The 23,720-nt window shown below is 42.7% G+C and overlaps 1 protein-coding gene across 7 annotated transcripts in view; it reads left to right on the top strand.

Moving 5' to 3' along the window:
* Positions 1 to 23,720, top strand: part of NEGR1 (neuronal growth regulator 1) — a 746,066-nt gene that overhangs the window by 484,550 nt on the left and 237,796 nt on the right. For all 7 annotated transcript variants that reach the window (XM_053244669.1, XM_053244673.1, XM_053244671.1 and 4 more), the window contains one exon: positions 22,817 to 22,948. In XM_053244669.1, coding sequence (XP_053100644.1) covers positions 22,817 to 22,948 — 132 coding nt within the window. The remainder of the gene's footprint in view (positions 1 to 22,816; positions 22,949 to 23,720) is intronic.

Genomic DNA, 23,720 nt, shown 5'->3' with positions numbered 1-23,720 from the left:
CGGGGGCGGGGAGATGCCTTGTAATAGCATATGCCACTGCAGTTGTACTTTGGTTGCTATGCTATTCAGGGGCCTGGTTCACATAATCATCAAAATCAGGGTAGGAGGCAGGCTACTCTGGTTTGCATGATTGTGTGAATGTAAAAAATCCCTCCAGTCCAGGTTACTCAAAGCTGGGTGACCCAATTTCCTACCCTGTTCTTTAAAAAGGTAGGGGCGGGGGGAGAGTTCTCCTCCCTTGATTCTCTGGTCATGTTAACCCACTTGCCTCTTCTACCCAGCCATCAAGGCCCAGCAGGCATGGAAACAATAAAGAGCTGTGGCTGCCATCCATGGACGTGACACTCTATTATTAAGCACATTCCATAATCCAGAGGATGGAGAAGCTTCAGCAGGGCTGGGTCTGTCTCCTGCTTCTTTGTGGCCAATGAGAGGACAGCTGCTGACATAATGAGGCTTTCCCATCTGCTGGCAGTGTCAGTCATGCTGGCAAGGTATGGAGACCTCGGAAGACTTTCAGCTCCCAGTTTCAACTATGGATATCATACCTGGATTAATTGTGTTTCCTGAGTTTGCTGACCCAAACAGAGGTTCTGACCATGTGCTGCTAATGGGGTACATAAGAACATAAAATAAGAACACCCCTGCTGGATCAGGCCCAAGGAGGCCCATCTAGTCCAGCATCCTGTTTCACACAGTGGCCCACCAGATAACGCTGGAAGCCACAGGCAGGAGTTGAGGGCGTGCCCTCTCTCCTGCTGCTACTAGAAGCTCTCCAACCCTCCAACCTGCCCCCAAATGGTTTTGTGAAGAGGCCTAAGGTTTCTGTGCCCAAGCCAGACTGGTCTGGCAGCCATTGCAGATTCTGGCGGGCCTCATTCTAAAGACCTAAGAACATAGGAAACTGTCTTTTGCTGAGTCAGACATTCGCCTATCCAGCTCAGTATTGTCTATGCTGACTGGCAATTGCTCTCCATAGTTTCAGGCATTCACCTTTCCCAGCCCTACCTGTTATCCATGATGTTTCAGTGACATCATTTTAGTTTCACTACTTCTCTGGCTTTCTCTGAGTCCTTGGTGTATCTTTCAGCTTCTCGATGTATTTGTAGTGCACCCTGCTTGAGGTGAAGAAGGATGTATTGTACCAGCACACACTTTCATCTTGATGTTTATCATCATTTTGACCTGAGATAATGTTCCAGTATCCCATTTATCGCTCCCCCTCCTACTAATATTTCCCACATTTGATATATCTTTAGGACATGCACACAATCAGTATAGGGGAGGATGGGCAGGGGGGAGGCAGGGTTGAACCTACCTTCCTCCCAGACGATCGCTGATCTCCTCTTTGGCATGTCATCATGCACTCACATGATCTGTGCAGCTCCAACCAGTGCGGATCATGGGAACCCGGAAAAATGAGCCCGGCCTCCAGGAATCCCCAAATGCACCAGGCGATCAGTGCAGTGCACTGGGGGATTCCCCCGTGAGTCAGGCATATGACTCCTGACCTGGGGTGGAGGGCGCACTTGCACCCTCTAGCTGCAGTTAAGGGCGGGGTCAAAAATTTGGGCTAGTGGTGTGGAAGCATCGTGATCAGGAGCAATCTCACCACTCAACACGAGCAGCCCAACCCAGGCCAACCCGTGTGAACAGCGTTCTTTAATAACTTCTTTTACATTATAATTCAACTTTAAGTTATACAATCTGCCACCAAAATTCAAAATTTTAGAGAGAGCTTGTACAACCTAAATTAATCTGTTGAGTCTGAAAGTTAACATTCTATATAATGCTCAAGCATGTACCATATAATTTTCGTAGATTACTGTAGCATCCTCTCATACATACACCCACCTGGGTTTTTGTTCTAGGAAATTCTGACAGACACTAATAACAGGTCTAATAAATATTGCACTCCTAGTAACTTATTTACATTGCATTTCATTTCTGGAGTTATTTGTTATGCAATGTTCTCTCCTTCTCTTTTTCTTCAGCAGTCTTTTTCTTCAGCAGCACACAAGAAGCGGTCTTTTGTACGATGCACTTCCATTTCTCCTGTAGTTATTGTTTCTGATGATATTTTTCAGCTGGACTGATGACTGCTTCCTAGACCTGGCAAGTTATGCTGCTTGTGTGGTAGTGCTGTGCTGGCTGCTGAAGCCTGTCACTTCTGTCAATATTGGAGTGGCAGTAATATTGACCTTGGATGAAGCTGAATGTTACAGCTTTCAAGACTGCAAAGCAAATTCGATCAGCATTACAGTTCCAGGAGTGGCTCAAACTATGAAGGATGGGGGGAAATCCTGCTGTACGGAACTGAATAGCAGAAAAGCTTTCAGTGTTTGTTATCTGCTTTCTTCATTTGATGGTGGCAATTTGGAATTTAATGAGCTGATTTGTGGTGGTCTCCAACATGTAGGCTATCCATGTCATTGGAACACAAGGATGGATGCCAGATGATCCATCCTTCCACATATAAGATGTCATGTGTGACCTACTGTGTGTGTGTGTGTGTGTGTGTGTGTGTGTGAGAGAGAGAGAGAGAGAGAGAGAGAGAGAGAGAGAGAGAGAGAGAGAGTGCCATCAAGTCAGTGTCCACTCCTGGTGATCACAGAGCCCTGTGGTTTTCTTTGGTAGACTACAGGAGGGGTTTACCATTGCTATCTCCCACACAGTATGAGATGATGCCTTTCAGCATCTTTCCTATATCACTGCTGCCTGATATAGGTAAGAGGGAAGATAGTATTCTCCTTAACCACTGTAATCCTTTCAGTTCCTTTCTTATAGAAATCCTTTTCTGGTTGTTAACTTGTGGCAGACTCTATCAGTATTTTTCAAGCTTTTAAGAAAAGCCAAGAGGGCCAGAGGCTGACATCATGACTAATACTACGCTTGCACAAACACACTGTGCTAGCACAAGGCTGTTTACTGTATCATTTGTTTTATTCATTTCATTTATATACCACCCATCCAAAAATGGCTCAGGGCATTTCACAGTCAAAAATAAAACCATTTAAAATATTAACATAAAACTCATTAAAAATTAACCATTAAAACCATGTTGCACTAGCCAGTTGCGCTAGGTCCAAAGCAGAGCTTACGTTCCAGACTAGTGTTGCACAGCACAGAGCACTTATGCAACAAGTTGCAGAAGCAGATGTCCATATCATGTTCTGCTGTCCTTGTTGCACAAATACAACATTGTGCAAGCTAACTGAGAGTACAAGGTCCCACGCAACTGTAAGAATCCATACAACTATGTGGTCTTCTGGAGTGTGCACAACTTTGTTCATAGCGCAAATGCAGAGTTAGTCTGGGTGTCAGCCAGAAACTTGTAATTTTTTTAAAAAAATAAAATATAGTAAGCTAATATTTTATAGGTCACATTTGCACGTAATGTGGAACTGCAGTTAAATGGGGCAGAGGTTTGAATCTGTGAATGTCCAAATGTGTGCAATTGGGGTGTGAGAAACAGGTTCAACATCGAACGGTCGGACACCCCCTGTCCAACCTCGGACCAAACACCCCCGATGTTCAGGGGGTTCGCAAGCTTGACATTGTAAAAAATGTTTACCTTTACTCCCCTCAGGGAAGTTCCTGGAGGCAGCAGGGGGGTCTGTGGAGGTTCCCCCTCCCCTCACCGACCTTCCTCATGCCCCTGGTCACCCATTCGGGAGCTGTTCGGCTGGTTTTCGGCCTTCACCCGGCGGCCCGGTGGTCATTATGGCGGCAGCACACCTGCACACATGTGGCCTAGACCCACCCAGGATCACCTCACCCCATGCTTGTGGCTCTTCTTTTTGGCCACCTCTCCAAGCATTTTCTCAGCCCCATGTCTCTGATCCAATAAAGCAGGCAACAGGGATGCTGGCACATCCCATACCAAGCTTCAAAGCCTGTGAAATGGGTAAGTCACATGGGAGCATGCCCTCTTCTTACTCTGTCCTTTGTTCCCCTCTCCCGGTAATCTGGAGAAACAGGGGACCGGATGGCAAGACAGGAACTATGTGCTTAGTTCTCTGAAAATGTAGTGACCAAGAAGTATTTTCACAAGCACATGCAGTTGCAGTGGCAACATAAACAGGACAACCCCATTAGATCACTGGGATGGCAACATATGGTAGGGCAGCGATACCTGGGGTCGGGTCTAGAGGGCAGCCCCAACCTGGAATTCTTGAATGGCTCTGCTCTATTTTTTGCACAATGATGTTTTGCACAGTGACACAGCCCTTTCCCCTTTGAGGAACATGTGCGGTCCCTAGGCTTACTCATGAGATGGGCTGGTTAGCAGGATCAGCATTGCCTGAAGTGAAAGGAGAGATTTGACATATGCGATGATGATGGATGCCGTTCCTGAGTGGACCACTCACTCATGAATGTGTAAGGCCATGGGGATACCCCTTTACAATTCATGAGAAGAACTGTTTGTTGGGACAGGGGTGTTGGGCAGAATCATGAATAATGTGTGCCAACATCCCTTATTCCATGGACCACTCTCTCTTGAGAGCTTCAGGCCATGGAGACATGCATGTGGGCTGGATGGCAGATGCTATCTAGCCTAGTTGCTCTATACAATCAAGTCACAGGGACAGGTACCCTGCCAATGGCTCTCCCTGTCTTGGTGACTGTTGCGAAGAAGCAGTCAAAGCGTGCCCTCTGCCGGACTGTCTGCCCTTTGAACATGCCCATCATTTTTTTTTTGCTCCAAGTGGCAACCCAACTTTAATGGGATTGCAGACAGCTGGGAGAATTCCCATCTCCCACAATTCCCCACAGCAGCAGATCTACATATGGCACAACGCCAGTCCAAACGTGGGACATTTAAATAGGAGTACAAATCTCAGTGCTTCCCAAATCCTTGTGTTTCCCAAGTCTGCCCACCTGGCTGTGTCCGGAAACATAGAGCACCAAAATTTCATTTGGGTGTGTGAAAGGCTTCCCTGGAGATGAGGGGGTCACTGTGTAAAAGTTCTGTCATTAACCAGAGAGAGTGGGGGTCCCACGCAAGTGGGTCCCTCTATTTTTGATAGCTCAACTCATGAGCGTGCTGTCCGACCAAAGGCCAAAGGTTGGTGAGCCTAAGGTACTCCCCTGTAGACTGGAACTCTCATGAGAATGCTCTCATGAGAGTTCAAGCTGCTACAGGGTCAGGAGTGCGGTTTGGTCTCCATGGACTGCTTTGTCAGGGTGAGCCATTGCAAGAGCATCCTTGGTCACAGTGGGCCATACCCTAGGATCCTTTGCCCTCCCTCATATATAATTATATCCCCTCCTAGGAAGTCATTGTGTTCCCTTCCCTTTCCAGAATAACAGAAAAATAGTGCCCTTCAGCATTCCCATGCTGCCAGAAATTGTCCTTGGGTGAGACTGTTTTTTTGTGAGGCTCTTAGGAGGGTGGTGGTACAATTGCTGTCAGAAGAAGGGCTTGAATAGCATGGCATTGAAAGGGATTTAAACACCCTTTCCCGGCTGAAGGCAGGAGGACCATTCTGAAAAGGCACAATCGTGCTTGGCATGGTTCCTTGAAGACAATGGCCAATGGTTGCCACCCTGGAGATGTCCTGATGCCTTGCTCACAGTCTGGCTACTCAAGCACTATGGAGCTTGCTGGGATGCGACCATTCTTGCATAGCAAGCACTCTGCAGACAGTCTATGTGACTAATATTTATCATAATTTTCATGTGACAAAATTTTACTATGCAATGAGCAGAAATCAAATCTGACTTTATTTTTGTATATTCAATTGATAGCTCTCAGACTGTTTAAAAATTTACTTTCTACGGGTCTGCCAAAGTTTAAGTGATAAAATGTTCACTGAATACTGGTTGAGTAATACAAAGAGATTAACTTATTACATACGGTAATATATGTTTTGAGGACACCATGGACAGCCAGGAAAAAAAAATGGATCATAGAACAAATCAATCCAGACTTTTCACTCAAGGCACAAATGGCCAGGCTCAAACTTGCATACTTCTGACACATTATGCAAAGATCCAGCTCCCTTGAGAAGTCCATAATGCTGAGAAAAGTTGAAGGGATGGGAAGAAGAGGATGACCAGCAGCAAAGTGGATGGACTTGATTGTGACAGCAATGAATGCATCACTGAGAGACCTTAAAGGCCAAGTTGAAGACAGATCATCCTGGAGAGGATCTATCTATGTGGTCGCTAAGAGTTGACACCGACTTGATGGCACTTAATCAATCAATCAATCAATCAATCAGTCAATCAATATATTTACTATGTTTGTGAGAAATCTTACTGATTTTGAAGTGGTTCCTCAACTAGTTAGAGCTACAATGTTTTTATCTTTAATTAATAACAAAAAGAAAGGAATAATAAGAGTAGAATTATCTTAAAGTATGCGATTGATGGATATTTCAGTAAATGTACAAGAGCTAATGATTTCATTATATAGAAAATATTGGAAACTTAACTAAAGAGAATGTTGATATAGTGTTATAAGAAAAGCATTTGATAAAATAACAAAAGGTGTCTATTCAATTTAAAAAGTGGTGTAGAACACAGCATTTGAAATTCATAAATAAGTATCTCAATGTATAACAAAAATGTAAACATATTGGTAAAAGAGAGAGTTATTATGATAAATGTTACTGATGGCTAACATGATAAGAATGATAAAATATATACCATTGATACAATATATGTACTAAATTAAATCAGAAGACTTGTAATCATTTTTTAAAAAGAGGAATTATATTATTTGACAGGAACTCATAATTGGAGGTTTTATAAATCCTATATAAATGTATATCTGAGAAAACAGCAAAGAATGATATTTCAATTATTTTGAACCAAGAGAAACCAAAACTATAGGAGATGGATCAAAGTATTAAAGAAGAATTGAATATATTAAACCTAAAATTGTTACATGAGTCATACATGGTGAGTTGCAGAGTGGATTAAAGATGCTGAAAAGAGTTCTACTCAATTCAAAGTTTTTGTCTGCTTAAATTACAATCATTTGTATGGAATAATTGGAAAGTTCAGATTAAACAAGGAATTCATTATTATTTATGAATAACCTATAGTGAGTTTGGGATAATTATAAGAATAGACCAAGCCCAGTAAAATCCCCAATTGCCATCATAATATATGAGGCAGTCTTTAATCCTGTATGTTTACTAGAAGAATTTAGTCACTGGAAAAGGTATGATTTGGATCACTTTGAAAATGATAGTATTTTAGCATATGAGGGTATCACATTAACTGAGTCAAATAGACAATATAGGTTTGCATACTTACTAACCTGGTGCACAGTCCAATAACTTAGATTTAGATATGACACAATGTGACAGTGGCACTTTCAGGAAGCCCTCCCCAACTGTTGTGTGTGTTGTGCCAGAGATCCAAATGTCAATCAGAGTCCCCCTCACTGCTCTCCCTCCCTCCTGCTATTTTACCTTTGATTGGATGAGAGCGGGGGACAAGCCATGTTACTATGGCTGCAGCCTCAGAAAAAACTATAAATCCCAGAAGCACCCACAGGACTTATAAAGGAATTTTTAAAGAAGAAAAGCCAAATCCTTTTAAATTGAAGTTGTGTAAGGCACCTCCCTCTGAGTGCATGTTTGCTCTGGAATGAAGATCAAGCAATATTGATAAAGCAATGTGAAGATCAAGCAACCATTCAAAGGTTATGGAGGAGGAGGCGGAGGAGGAGGAGAAGAGGGCAGCAAGGTGGAGGAGATATGTTTCACCTCCAGTGGAATTCCATAATGATATTAGGGAGCCTCCTGACAGTTCCGACTGTCAAAGGCTCCCTGCTCTCATAGCAGAACTGTCTCTGACAACTCCCAACAGAGGGCATGTCGGTCCGATGTCAGTTCTGAATCGATGTACAACCCTTATACCTCCAGATAAATTGCAATGTCATGAAATTAAGAAAGAAAAAGATCCAATTATGGGAATTAACCTAATCCGAAAATATCCTGTTAGGAGAATGAAATCAGATAATGTTTAACATAGATAAGATTTCATTGGAGTTCTATTGTGAGATGGAACAATTAAGTATATAGCAATAGCAATAGCACTTACATTTATATACCGCTTTATAGCCGGAGCTCTCTAAGCGGTTTACAATGATTTAGCATATTGCCCCCAACATTCTGGGTACTCATTTTACCGACCTCGGAAGGATGGAAGGCTGAGTCAACCTTGAGCCCCTGGTCAGGATTGAACTTGTAACCTTCTGGTTACAGGGCGGCAGTTTTACCACTGCACCACCAGGGGCTGATTTTGAACACAAGATGTTGAATTTATTATTATTATTATTATTATTATTATTATTATTATTATTAACACAGTCAGACAGGTGTTATTGACTAGTTTGCTTTATCCAGACATCGAGTCCTTCGCAAGGACCTGGGATGGCTGAATTTTATTATCAGTGTTGTTGCTGTTATTATTATAGATGTTGTCGCAGAATGTAGGCTGTTCTCAGTAAAGTTGCTTTTTGTAATTGGCTGATGGTAATTTCTGTGGCCCCTATGGTGTTGAGGTGCTCTTCAAGGTCTTTTGGAACTGCACCCAGGGCGCCAATGACCACTGGGATTATTTGGGTCTTTTTCTGCCACAGCCTTTCAATTTCAATTTGTAGATCTTTGTATTTGGTGATTTTATCTATTTCTTTGTCTTCTATTCTGCTATCCCCTGCAATTGCTATGTCGATTATTTTAACTTGTTTTTCTTTCTTCTCGACTACATCTGGTCATATCTGGTGTATTGTATGGCAGATGTTTGTCTGTTTGTAGTCAGAAGTCCCATAATATTTTTGCATCTTCATTTTCTACAACTTTTTCAATTTTATGGTCCCACCAATTTTTGGCTACAGGTAGCTTGTATTTTTTGCAGATGTTTCAGTGTATCATCCCTGCTACCTTGCCATGCCTTTGTTTGTAGTCAGTCTGTGCGATCTTTTTACAGCAGCTGATCAGGTGGTCCACGGTTTCATCTGCTTCTTTACAAAGGCGGCACTTGCTGTTTGTGGTGGATTTTTTGACTTTTGCTCTTATTGCATGTGTTCTTAGTGCCTGTTCTTGTGCAGCCAGTATTAAACCCTCTCTTTCTTTCTTCCTTCAAGTTGCCATTCTTAAGCCATTGCCAAGTCTTGGTGATGTCTGATTTTCCATTTATATTGCGCAAATATTGACCATGCAGTGGCTTCTTTTTCCATTTTTCTGCTCGGTTCTTGACTTGTTCTTTCTTGTAGGCCTGCTTTGTTTCATTGGTGTAGAATAGTTTCTCCTTATTGACCATTTTAAGTGAATCTTCTTCACTGTCCTTTATATATTCTTCAAGGCCTCTTTTCTCCTCCTCTACTGTTTGATGGACTTGCAGCATTCCTCTTCCACCTGAGCTGTGAGGGAGGTATAGCCTATCGACATCACTGCGGGGGTGCAGAGCATGATTGATGGTCATGATTTTCCTGGTTTTACGATCTAACGTCTCTAGCTCTGCCTGGGTCCAGTCTATTATTCCTGCAGTGTATCTGACAGCAGGTATAGCGCAGGTGTTTATGGCTTGTATGGTGTTCCCGCCATTAAGTTTGGACTTTAGGATTTTTCTAACTCTCCTGATGTACTCACTTCCAATTTTTCTTTTAACTTCAGTGTGTGCAATATTATCAGCTAGGGATGTGCATGGTCCGGAGCAGTCCGGACCAGCACCGAAGGGGGGACTTCCTTTTAGGGCGGGGAGGGCTTGCTTACCTCTCCCACCTCTTTGTCCCCTCCAGCGCCCATATTCTATAGTATAATTGGGGTGCTGGAAACCAGCCGCCCCAGCCGCCTCCGCCGCCCCCTGTGAGCGGATTAGGGGCAAAGAAGAGCTACTGCTGCCCCCCCGCCTTCCCTCCCCCCCACCCCACCACCACCCCCCGCCCTCCCTCCCTCCCACCCGCCCCCCCCCGAGTGCTCACCACGTTTGCAGAAAAATAGAGAGGAGCTCACGCAGAGCTCCTCTCTTGCCAAAGTCTCTGGCCAAACTGGGGCCTTGGGTGCGCGCGCACGTGCGATAGAACTCCTTAACTAATAGAACTTTCGCTGGAGGCCCGGTCTACCCGCCGGGAGGAAGCCGGGTAGACCGGGCCTCCGGCGAAAGTTCTATTAGTTAAGGAGTTCTATCGCGCGTGCGCGCACACCCAAGGCCCCAGTTGGGCCAGAGACTTTGGCAAGAGAGGAGCTCTGCGTGAGCTCCTCTCTATTTTTCTGCAAACGTGGTGAGCACTCGGGGGGGCGGCGGGGGGGTGGGAGGGAGGGCGGGGGCGGCAGTACCTTTTCTTTGCCCCTAATCCGCTCGCGGGGGGGCGGCGGAGGCGGCTGGGGCGGCTGGTTTCCAGCACCCCAATTATACTATAGAATACGGGCGCTGGAGGGGGCAAAGAGGAGGGAGGGGTAAGCAAGCCCTCCCACCCTTAAAGGAAGACCCCCCACCCGGACCCGGACCAGCCAAGTCCGAACCGGTCTGGAAGTTCGGAGGCCTTTAGAATGGCCTCCAGACCGGTTCGGACACACCCCTATTATCAGCCTGGAGAATGCCCAAGTATTTGTAATTTTCTTTCTCTTCCAGGTTCTTGATCTTGCTTCCATTGGGCAGTTCTATTCCTTCTGTTTTTGTTATTTTCCTTCTGTTCATTATTAATGCAGCACACTTGTCTAGTCCAAACTCCATTGCTATATCACTACTGAATATACAGACAGTGTTTAGCAGTGATTCGATTTCTGACTGGGACTTTCCATACAACTTCAGATCGTCCATGTACAGCAGATGGTTGATTTTACTTGATGTTTTAGATGTTTGGTATCCGAGGCCTGTTTTGTTTAGTATTTGTGAAAGTGCGGTCATGGCGATTACAAACAACAGAGGGGATAGTGAGTACCCTTGGAAAATGCCTCTTCTAATGCTAACCTGTCCAAGGGTCTCACCATTGATTGTTAACTGTGTACTCCACATGCTCATTGCTTTTTTTATAAATATCTGAATGTTTTTGCTGATACCAGTTGTTTCTAAACATTTGAGTATCCATGTGTGAGGCAATGAATCAAAGGCTTTCTTGTAGTCAATCCATGCAACACTTAGATTGGTTTTTCTTTTCTTGCAGTTTTCTAAAATCATTTTGTCAATCAGCAGCTGGTCTTTTGTGTGCCTCTGGTGTTCGGGCAATTTCCTTTCTGTTCAACTGGAAGCTGTTTGTTAGTTAATAAGTGTTGCATCACTTCATCTGCTATTATTCCAGTTAATAATTTGAACATGTTTGGCAGGCAAGTGATCGATCTATAATTACTTGGAACTGCACCTTTTGCTGGGTCTTTCATTATGAGATGAGTTTTCCCAGTTGTTAGCCATTGTTCAGCATCACCGCCTTGCAAAATGTGATTGAACTGTTTTGATAGTTGTTTATGGAGGCTTGTTAGGTGTTTAAGCCAAAAGCCATGCAGTTCATCATCGCCTGGCGCAGTCCAATTTTTAATTTTCTTTGCTCTTTCACTTATTAATTCTGGTGTTATTATTAGATCTTGCATTTGTTGGTTACATTTTTTGACCTCTTTCATCCAGCCTGCTTTTTTATTATAATCTATTGGATTGTCCCATAATTTCCCCCAGAATTGCACTGTTTCTTCTTTATTGGGTGTTTCTACGTTTCTTGCAGTTTCTCCTTCTATACTTTGGTAGAAACGTCTCTGATTCGACTGGAATTGGAAATTCTGCCTGTGTTGTGTAATTCTGGCTTCATATCTGCTAATCTTCTTTGACACTGCTGTTATTTGCTGCTTTATTATTTCCAGGACTTCTCTAATTTTCCTTGAATCTAGGTGGTATTTTTGGATCAGATACTGTTTGGTGTTTTCATTCTTCAGCTTCTTGTCTTTCATATCTTTCAATTTACTAGCATCTGATCTAAGCCTGGAGATTATATTTTCAAATCGAATCTTCCATTTAGATGATGTCCTGCTTTCTTTTTTTACAGGTCCACTGATCTTATATCTGAGCTCTTGTGTTGTTATTGTTGCTGCACTGTACATTAGTTGGTTTGTTTCTTGCAAATTCTTGGTTGTTATTTCTGCAAGTGCAGCATTGACATCTTTTAATGCCTGAGCAAGTTGTTTTTTGGCAACTGTTTTTAGAGCTGGAAGTTGAACTCTGGTGGTTGTTTGGTTCATGTGCTCAGTTATTTTTTGCTTTAGTTCTTGTTGCTTTTCTGTTAAATGGCATTTGGGTTTTTGAGGTGAAGGCAAAGGGGCGGTTGCCTGGTTTTGATTTTGAAACAGTTCAGCAACAGTGGCATCCTCGATTTCCAACACCTCCTCCACCTGTGCCTGAGCAACTGCTTCAGTTGGTGGTAATTCTTCTTCCATATTTTGAGCCTGTGTTGCTCTTTGCAGTTCTTCCAGCTCAACTCCTGTGAATACTTTATTTCTTATTATGAATCTTCTCTGGTCTGCTAGCCTTTGTTCTGTTATTTCAGTATCTGGATGCTTCTCTTTCCAAATTTGGTGCATGCTTTTTAAATAACCTCTTCTAGTTGGACTAGACTTGTAATAGCAGATCATTATTTCCTTGTTGGCATTTTTCGTATATTATTTTCGGTTAAGCGGCGTTTCTTCCAGTAACTTTGCTGTCTTCAGCCCTGGTTGCTCAACTGAAGATCCTGAGTCCTGTAGCCCACTTGCCACCAGATGTCCAGGGACTATAGCACCTGGCGCGGTCCTTGTTGACCCGGGCGACGACCGATCCGGTATAGATTTATTAAAGTTACGTCTCACCATATTGTTGATGGGAGAGGCACTCTTTGTCTGGCTCCTCTGGTGAGACCTGTCCAGTATGGTTGGACCTCTGGCATAGCTCTCACCTTCCTCAGAGCACACAAGCCCCACAACCACGCCAAGGATTATTTATTTGATCAATATTATTTATTATTTATTGTGAGGAATAAAATTTTCATTATTTAAAAAACTGTTTCAAAGTAATGAGCACTGGCATATTACACCTATGAAGCTATTTAAAATTATACAGACAATCCTTTGCACTGGAACTGTAATTAGGGATGGGTGGGGTGGGAAGTGGTTCACTTAAGAAGCAAGTAAGCAGGTCCTTAGCTTCTCTGCTGCTGACCCACTGCTTTCTGGGCATGGTACCAAAGGTTTGGGGGTTTTTTTGCTATGGCACTGTCCTCTACATGGCGGCCATGTGCATGTCAATACCACGCGCAGTCTGCAGGGAACACCACCACAGTCATGCACAGCCTTTGGTAGAGCGAGCTCTGTGCCCGGAAAAGTGGCAGGCCAACAGCAGAGCAGGTAAGGACCATCTTACCTACTTCGTAAGGGAACTACTTCCTGCCCCGCTGAACCTTTTCAGCTGCAAGCACCTGAGCCAGTTTGGCACTTCCCTAAGAAGGTGCCAAACAGGTTTGTGCACATCCATAACTGTAATATGGGCACAGGAATGTTTTATCACTATGGTGGACTTGTTGGCATGGTCATAACTTTTGGATAGAAATTAGAAATACAGTTTATATAATTACAGGGTGGGCTATTTATTTATTTATTTATTATTTAAAATTTCTTATATACTTTCTCATCCAAAGACTCTAGGTGATGAACAACAATACCAATAACAATTTTTTAAAAATTAAAGGTCGAATGCCTGGTGAAACAGGCCGGTCTTAACAAGGGCCTTAAAAGCTTCTAAGGAGGGGGCTGAACGAATGGGGGGGGGGTGTTCCAAAGAAGAGGGGTGGCATAACCCTATACATAATCCTCCAAAGAAGAAGGTTATGTGTATTAGATCTGGAAATATTTCTATTAAGCTATACAAAGAATACTGCTAGGAATGGTAAGACAAATGGTCACCTGTATGATTGGTCTGGCATGAATACTGGAGAATGTATGTTGTGCCCAGGGATAGAAGAGAGAGAGAGAATTGTAATAAGAATATGTAAACTTTAAGAGACTGAATGTATAACAATAACAATAGCAATAAATTAATGTTTAACATACTGGAGTACATCCTTGACTGCATAACTCTGCTTCTCACATGCATGCACGTCACTTGATTACAGTTTATTGTTGCATTCAATTACTGTGGACATACAAACTGATACTCATCTTTTGTGGTAATGTGAAAGTGATCTGATATACTATATCTGTGATTGCTCATTCATAGATGTAAGTTGCTACTTGATGTTCCAGTTGAAATGGACTCAGCAGTAGAGCACCTGTTTTATGCAGAAGGTCCCAGTTCATATGTCCAGAAAGGGCTGGGAAATATCCTAGAAGCCAGTCCATTTCTGCCAGTCCATTTAGACAATTAGATTAGCCTGTGGTCCAAGTCAGAATACTGCTGCTTCATGTTCATGTGTATAGCCTTCTGCAGATGTTATTTGAAAAGTGCTGTACACAGTTACAGTGTGCAAAGCAGCTCCTGCCCCCAGCAAGTCATTCATCCTCTCACCTGCAATCCTCACAGTTGCAGACATTTGTATGAAGAGGCAGATGCTGTAATGGTGATGATGGGTATTTCTGTGATTGGCACCCAAGTCTACCAATCATGGAAATATCTGCCATCATAGTTATGCTATTTGCCTCTTCAGACAATGAAGAGGGTGGGAGGATGAGTGACACGCTGGGGTGGGACTTCCATTCCCTCTTTGCATGCCATAAGAGGGGTGGGGGATTTCCCCACTAGGGATGGGCAAATGTATTTAAAAGCTCTACTTCTAGTTGGAATCAAATACATCCAAGCTGTTGCATGGTTGATACTTTCAATACAAACTGCCTGGTAACAGCTGCATATGAGGAGCTGCCTGTGTATAACAGCTCAGCGGCTACAACTTCCATTCTTTATCACTGGATTGTAAACTGCCCTGAGATTTTATATAGGGCAGTATATAAATGTGACTAAATGAATGAATGAATAAGATTCACCCATGAATTGATGCATGTCAAACCGGGGGTGATTTGATGATTCTATCCTGAACTGAATCATCCTGAGAACAAAGGGCCAGATTCGAAGTAGAATGGAATCACCCCTGATTCAACCCAAAACGATCTGGGCAATTTGGGCGCCATTTTGAGGCCTGTTTTGCTGGAAACAAATGGGTAGACCAGCTCCAGTTCTACCAGTGGATTAGGTAGCATTTCTGAGAATGCTGCCTTGGGGGTCCTGATCTTCAGTATGCTACCTAGCAACCTAAATTTTGCTTGCAGGACTTCCTCCCTGGATTTCCCAACGTCAGTTAGTGATAATTTTATGGCATTCTAATCTTTATTAACATAACTGTTACCAATTGCCAGATAGGGAGAAGTAAACAATTAAGTCAGTTCTGTGCTATGGTTGTTTTGCTTGTGTTTCCCTGAGGCTTTCTATTGTGAGATTTGTCAGGGCAAACATTCCCAAAATGCAGGTTGTCCTAAATCATATAAACTCAGCTATTCCAGGTCCCCAGATATGACTCTCAAACCATAAGGTCTAAAACATCAGGGCTAATTCAGTAAAGGTGAATATGATGGACATATCAAAGAAGGGCTACACCATTTGGGGCTTTTTGTTTAGAAAAAAGTAGACTATGGAGTTATATGTTTGAGGCTTCTAAAATTTGGTGTGGAGAAAGTCAATAGAAAGGAGCTCTCTCATAATACTAGTTATCCAATAAAACTGATTGCGAATTAATAAAAGGAAGTATTTCTTCTCACTGCACATAATTAACCTTTGGAACTTGCTGCCACAAGATATGGTGATTGCAAATGGGTGGATGGCTTTAAAGCGGAATTAGGGGCAAGTATATCAATGGCTATAAGTGTTGATGGCTGTATGCTACCTCCAGGTTCAGAGCAGTATGTCTCTGAGTACTGGTTGCACATGTGGAACAGTGGGAGAGGGTTATGCATTCATTTCCTGCTTTGTGGCTTCCCAGAGACATGGATGACCACAGGATGCTGGAACAGAAAGGCTTTGGACAGACCCAGTTGGGCTGCTCTATTTTCTTATAAGCAGAATTTTGCAAAGTCATTGAAAGATGATGGGACGACTTTGCAAAGTGGAAAAGGCTTTGGAATGCTCTCTGTACACCCATTATTAATTGTAAACCACCCTGAGCCATTTTGGAAGGGCGGTATATAAATCAAATAAATAAATAATATATAAATAAATTATTCATACAAGTAAATTATAAAGTTGTGAATATTTAAAATTGGAGCCTCCATTCTTACTGGCTGGTTGACACACCTTTTTCCACAACTGATCTTTAGAACTTCAATATTTCCCCTTCTGAGTGATGAGTTATGATGTGCATTTCATCTATATACAATCTTTATTTTCCATCAGTGCAATGAAGTACAGTGCCGTGACACTAACTTGATATATACTTTTCAAGAAGAATCTGCCAACAATATAACACAGCAAAGTATATTCAGAAATACTGCCTCAACAGCAAATAAAAACCGGTGCATTTTTACTAAGCCACACTATTTAAAGCAAAGCAAAATGTAGCTTTTATCCCATTCTGGCTGCTGCCATATGCCTCATTTCAAATTGATAGTAAATAATATTTTCCTAGAAATTTATTCAATCTGGCCACGTTGGAACGTACTGGGAGCCAGCCAGATAAACAGGAACAGCTGGCTTTTTAGTGGAAGCTTACCTTTCATAATATATTCCTTTCAAGCAAAACAGAAAGAAGAAAAGAACATCATTCTGCTGCAATTTGCAGTGTCCCATTAATTGTTTTTCTAGACTTTTTTCAGATGTGTGCTCTTTGCGGGTATATTTGTGTATTAGCTGCATCACTTCTACTTTGGACTACTTTGGTGGGGAGGGGCTGTGTCAGGCAAGCCAGAAGGAGGACGAAAAGACTGGTCTGCTCACTCTGTGGCACATTGCACTGGAGCAGTGATCTTCACTATCCTTTCTTTGTGAAAGTGAGGGCTACTTTGGCAAAATGTGTGAGAGCCATTTCCCACTGTGCTGACTTCCACACTGTACTGCGCTTTTCTCAGTGCTGGGAGGGTCCTTTGAGAAAGATGGAGCCCTCTCTTAAGAACTCTATGGCGAAGTGCTGGGAAGGACTAGACTTCCCAGCACTGTGTGTGCCTGCCAAGCATGGTATAATGGTTAGAGTGCTGGACTTGGACCGGGGAGACCCGAGTTCCAATCCCCATTCAGCCATGAGACTTGCTGGGTGACTCTGGGCCAGTCACTTCTCTCTCAGCCTAGCCTACTTCACAGGGTTGTTGTGAGGAGAAACTTAAGTATGTAGTACACTGCTCTGGGCTCCTTGGAGGAAGAGCGGGATATAAAATATATTTTAAAAAAAGATAGTGCTCAAGAGGTCTCAGTTTCCCTTAAAGGAGCTTCACTGCATGGTGGAAATGGCTCAGTTCAGCACTGCATGGTGGAAATGGCTGCCTCTGCCTGGTGCCAGGGGGACTGTGCTAAGTATCCAGTTTCAGCCAAGCTTTACACAGGCCCAATAAACAATTAGTCAAAGAGCCACACTTAAGGTTGAAGGGAGCCACTAATGGCCCCCAGGCCTAACCAGGCAGAACTGGCTGGAGGAGGGTGCTTGAGCCAGGCAGATATGAGGAAAGACTTCTGTGCTAGGATAAAAGGGTCTGTGCTAATCTGTTCATGACTTTAAGTTAGTTTTTCAGGTGCCACAAGGCTCTTTTTTACCGGTTTCAACACTCTTCTTGGCATTTGTAATAATACATTTTTAGCCCCTCAATACATTCTGTTTTTATTATCTGGACTATACCAAGAGTTAGCCCAGATGCAAAGAACCATCCATGCATCCTGAGTCTATAAGAGAACATTCCTAAGGCGTTTTCAGACATTGCATTGTATGTGCATACAGGTGTCCATACTCAGGGACATGTTTTTTTAATGAATGACTGTACATATGTTCATTTTGAAAGTGAACCTGGATACAGGCCTCTTCAAATGCAGGTTACTGATGGTAAGTATACTATTGTATACTGGAGGTCCCTTCACCTCCAGTTTTTTTAGCTGTTTGTCCGAATGTGGGCAGTCTCTGTTTTGTTTGGAAATAGACCTGTGGTTTCATTCCACAAACCCTAATTTGTACCTTTGGTTTTCACTCGGTTTCACCACCATAAACTCCATTTTTGTGGCTCCAACATTAAATTCGAATGCTGGCACCACAGTTTCCCCCTCCTGCAACTGGAATTGAGGGAGGAAGTTCCTCCCTTGCTCCAACTGCTATTGGCTGCCAGGGCTGTCCTTCATTAAAGAAGGAAGCCCCGGCAGCAGCCAGTCCCCCCTCCTCTCTGCAGTCAGCATGATTGCAGTTAGATCGCTTTCCTTTTTGTCCGAATGCAAACAGTGGAGGGTGTCTGTGCAGAACTGCAGGTCCATTGGACCTACGATTCTGTGCTACATCCAAAGGTGGCTTTAGTAAGTGTTTTAATAACTGTATGTTTTGTACACTTTACACAGATTGTATGTGCATTGAGCATAACATATGAATTAGGGCTCTAGTTAATTCCCAGTTCAACATCCAAGTTGATACATGCTGATATCCAGGAAGAACTGGAATTGGGTCCTAATTACAAAGTCTGTTATTGGGAAGAGAAAAGAGCTGAGTTTGGCAAAGCTGATAATATGCCTAGATCATCTAAAACATTTTATAGGTTGTGATGTTATGACAAGGCTATGCCTGTTACCTTAAATATGTCAGTTTCTCCAAAGTCTAAATAATGATAAAGACCTGAGCTACGTAGCCTGTCTTAGTAGCTGTGACTGGATTATAGGGTCAAACTTTACTGTATACTTACCTCATGTCTATTTAGATGACTGTAGTCCATCTCTACTCCCTTAGGACCCAGAAAACTTTGGAAAATCTTCCTCATTTTCCTTTCTGTGAACTGAACCTTTGCAGTCTACACTAATAGCTTACGTCTCTTCTTACAGGCAAAGTTACTGCTGAGGCTGAAATACTCATTGATATATGAGTTGAAGCATCTCCCAGTTGCCTGTTGTTCCCCATTGGGGCAGCAGCTGTATTACCTAATGCTCTGGGCCCACAATTTTGTTGGGATAAATTCCTTTCCCTTGTTGTTTATATGTTTCTGCTCTTCAGATCATATAGACTGTTTAAATGAAGAAGTTAGTGGGAGTCCTCCTGTCTGCATCATATTAGGGATTTCTTTGGCATGTGCTGTCATTTTGCTAGCCTTTGTTTTGCAGCTACCAATAGCGGTGCATTTTTCTTTTCTCCCATTTAGACTGAGGGAAATGGAAGGGATTTGTTGGAACCCAGTAACAAATAATCATGTTGCCAAATCTGTTTGCCTGCTTTTGCTGTACTTTGACTTTGTTATTTTACTACATGATGCCTGATTGGCTAGGATCACACAGTGAAGAAGTCCTAAAAATGAACTTGACGCAGCAAGCAAGCAAGCAAGCAAACAAACAAGCAAACAAAGAGAGACCACAAAGATACGGCTTGTTTTGAAGGACTTTTCACTTCTCTTAAAATGATTGGGGTTTTTTGCCTCAAAGAATCAAATCAAAAAATCAAATCACAAATTATCAATAACATGGTTTCATAATACTTCTAAGCAAACATTATTATATTATTCTAAGGGTTGGTTCTGGATTGTGATGCATTGCTGCAATCTATGATAATGTGTTTAAGGAGTGGGTCATGTTTTCATTTGTATTAAGAACTAGCTATTGAGACACCTCTCCCTCCCTCTCTCTCTCTCTCTCTCTCCTGGATGAATTTGCACCCTGCTTCAGTAGGAGTTTACAAGAGTGCAACACGAGTTGAGGAATTCATCTGTAAATCATTGAGTTAGGAAGCCTTGAGCATTCCATTCTCTTGTTGGCCTATTTCTTGATTCTGAAAGCAGGCACATACAGTAGAGATTTGTGCACACCTTTAAGCCTGAACTTAAATGTGAGCACAATGGATATTGAGCTTGTTAATGTTGCGAGCAGGCTGCAGTGCCCCTCTCTGCAAGGGAGAGAGGGATCACACAGCCCCTCCCAATTTAGCCAACAGAGGCTACCCTTTGTTTGGTTCTGAGGTCATGGAGCAATCGGGAGTGAGAAGGAGAAGAAACATCACATAGAACTGTAACTGTATAAACTTTATTAAAGGCAAATGGTTTTAAATAAGCAATTAAGCACGCAAGCAAATAAATCAGTTGCTTTTCTTCTCCAGCATAGTGTAGTGGTTTTTAATAACAGCTAAAATCATTTTCCCTCTCTAGAAATGAATAGCAGCAGTCAGAATTTTCTTTCTTACTAGCAATGACCGTGTGTGTGTGTGTGTGTGTGCGCGCGCGCATGCGCGATCTTGCTGTTCTTTAGCTAAGTCACAACATCAGGAAGTTTCAGTTTTAGCAAAGAGACTTAGGGATAAGAGCCAAAAATCCAAGCGTGAGGAAGGGGGAAGGAAGGGGGGAATGGATGAGAAGGAAAGTGCAGAGAATGGATGAGAAGGAAAGTGCAGAGGAGGGAAGAGGCACCCATTCTGGCTTTGGGCCAGTGGTCCGGAGTGAGTGAGCAGAGACGGAGGTAGTAGGAGGGAGGGGGGACGCTGACAGGCTAAGAAGGAAGAGACAGAGACTTTTCTGGGAAGCAGGAGAGTGATGGAAAGAGATCCACAGGACAGGGCTATTAGTCTAGAAGATGCTGGACTGAAGGTAAATGTTTTGCAGATAATAATTACCGGGTCTGTAGGTCTGCATTGGTTGTAGGACTCAGGGATGTGGTCTTGAGTGCGCAGGGAGGCGTTCACCTGTCCAGGTGTTTTTGGCAAGGTGGTAGAGTATGCAGGAATGGAGATCCCTCCGATCTTAGAGACCAGAGCAATTCCAGCAAATGGCTAGGCCCGAGTTTCCCTCACAGGATAGGGGTTACATGCTACTCCTCCCACGAGTAAGAGCATGCCTTCCTTTGTCTTGTGTAAGGGGAATGTCCCTCTTTATACCCTTCTCCAGGCCTGTTGTTCATATTTCATATCAGAAACAGTCATATCAATCTCTCTGTGTCTCCAGTCTGATATAAACAACCCCCAGTTCCCCCTGCTGGACTCTCTCACCATATTTGGTCAAGGAGTCTAACAATCTTGGGGTGTGTATCCGGCACTTGTTTACAGACTCAGAGCTGTTCTCAAAACATTCCTGCTTCTATCCAAATTGACAGTCTTGTGGTCACTTCAGAGAGGGTTGGCACCTTTCAGTCCCAAGAAATATGTTAAGAGATAGCATGCAAAGAGGTTCATGTCATGGCTCAGATCTCTGAGTCAGAAGTGTCAGAGGAGGAACGGGAGGACTTGGTTGGGAGAACAGGCTCAGAAGCACAGCAGGAGGATTTGGCTGTGAGAACAAACACTGAAGCTGAGCAGGGTCGGCAGCAGACAGGGGAATCTGGACAGCTAACAGAGATGAGGGCTGAGGAGTCTGATCAGGAGGAAGCTGGAATTTCACCTGTGTTAAGAAGATGTCTCAAGAGAAAAGCTCAGTGGGAGACACGCAGGCGCAAGATCTCACAGGAGATGCAATATAAATGCCGAGTCAGGGAAGCCTGATTGGCTGCTGGTTATCTCGAGCTCTGTATCAAGCCAGCGCAGTCTCTAAGTCAGCACTGTCAGCAACTTTGCCTTTTTTCGCAGACAGTGTCCTCGTATTTGTACTTTCTCAATCTTCCCTGTTTCAGCCTGTCCTTGTTCTGTTCTTCCTTGTGCCGTTATTTCAGTTATTACTCAGTTATTGTAGAGGAGGGTACCTAGTTTAGTTTCAAGGGACTTTCTTTTGTTTATAATACTTTATATTGAGAGTCATTCTTCACTTTCGTTCATGCAGCTAAGCTGCTTCTCTTAGCTACAGAACTTTATTTTGACTCACACAAATAGAGCTGAAGGGATCGTAAATCCTGTTGCGCCAGCTGTGCCAACAGATTTACAACAGTTCAGCAGCTAACTCTGTGAATATAATGTACCCCTAAAATGTATAGGTACTGATATCTATATGTGATTTCCTAAGACCTTCTAAATATGATTACTCTTAGCAAGTTTCAAGCTAGTTCCCATGATTACCCTTGGCATAGCACAATGCACAAACAAGCTTAAGGGCAGGGAGGGGTGAATCTGGCCAGGCCTTGACTACAGGCCTTGTCTCTGGCCAGGCCCTGACTACAGAATAAACAATTCCATTCAGTTACTTTGGCAGAACCAAAGTTCACACTCCAGTTTCCTGCAAAACAGCAGTTCCAGATACAGCTTAGCCTTTTGGGCTTTCAATGCTGGTCCCAGTCCCACCAGTCTGTTCTCCACATTAACAGAATGTTGTGATTCAAAAGCTTAAGCCAAAAAGAAATGCCTTTCCACTGCAAATATCTGAAGTGTGTGTCAGCTTTTTTAGTTAAAGTGGATCTTATATTTTGTAAGTCAATATAAACAGAGGTGTAATGGTGAATTTTCATCTACCCTGCTAGAAAGCTGTTCAACTCAATTGCAAAGTAGGCATAGATTTATTTGATGCATGCTGAGGTTAGGTAACTCTAATCAACTGTGTCTATATTCCTTCCTGTGGTAGTCATTGTTATAGCATTGTTACTTAAGTGACTGTATAATGTGAAGTTATTTTCTTTACATAGGCGAAGGCATGAAAGAGATCATAATTCTTCACCTCCATTTTGGAATATTCCTGTCAGCAGTTTCAAACAGCAAGTCATGAGCTGGTTGTTTATACCTGAATGAAGTTCCAGCGAGTTCCAATTAAACATCCTGTAAACGCTCTTTTCTTGATTCACCTTATTTCAGCAAAACCATTTGAAAGTGGACAATATCTGGACATCTATGGAATTACAAGAGACCAAGCTGGGGAATATGAATGCAGTGCTGAAAATGATGTATCAGTTCCAGACGTGAAAAAAGTAAAAGTCACAGTAAACTGTAAGTATTTTTTTTAAAAATTAAAGAACATGAAAATGAATGCTGTGAATTAAAATATTCTAATTTAAGAAGTCACCATGTAAAAAAGAACATGAATGTTCTTGATAAATATAAACAACTGTCACATACTAGATATGATTTTGTAGCTCTTTCTGACCACGCCAGAAGTTTCATGCTACCTATGAATTTCAAGAGCTGATTATTCAAATTCCTACTCATTTCTGCAACTCAAGAGGGCTCTGAAGTTTGGTCATAAACAGTTTATGGTTGTTCACTAAGTTCTAGCAATAAGGCGCCTGACTGAATTCCAGAAGCCTCTTTATAAGTAGTCCTGTAATGAATTCCAGAAGATTTGGTATTTGGAGGGGAAAATGTCCTTTCATAAATATCAAAATGCTTACCATTAGGGATGTGCGTTTCATTTCGGATACAAAACGTTTTGTGCACAAAACAGCCCATTTGTAGCCAAAACAAAACACCCAATGCTCAAAACAGAAAATTTTGTGGCCAAAACAAAATGACCCTGTTTCGGATACAAAACATTTTGTTGTTTGGGCTGTTTTGGAACTCCATTTTGCAATCGCAGAAAGTCTTTCTCCTTCAGTCTCCATTTTGAGTTTTGACATCTGTTTGAATTTCCAGCCCTTCCAGCCCACAGATTGGCCAGTGAAAGCATGGGCTGATCTGCTGGCAATTGCCTCCTTATTTCTTTTAAGCAAATTTAAGGGTAAAATTTACCCTCATTGGCTAGTGGGGCAGTGTGTGTTTACCC

The sequence above is a fragment of the Hemicordylus capensis genome, chromosome 4, assembly GCF_027244095.1.
Source record: "Hemicordylus capensis ecotype Gifberg chromosome 4, rHemCap1.1.pri, whole genome shotgun sequence".
In the NCBI taxonomy this organism is placed as follows: Eukaryota; Metazoa; Chordata; class Lepidosauria; order Squamata; family Cordylidae; genus Hemicordylus; species Hemicordylus capensis.
Note: the sequence above shows the minus strand (reverse complement) of the source record. Positions and strands in the feature narration are given on the sequence as shown.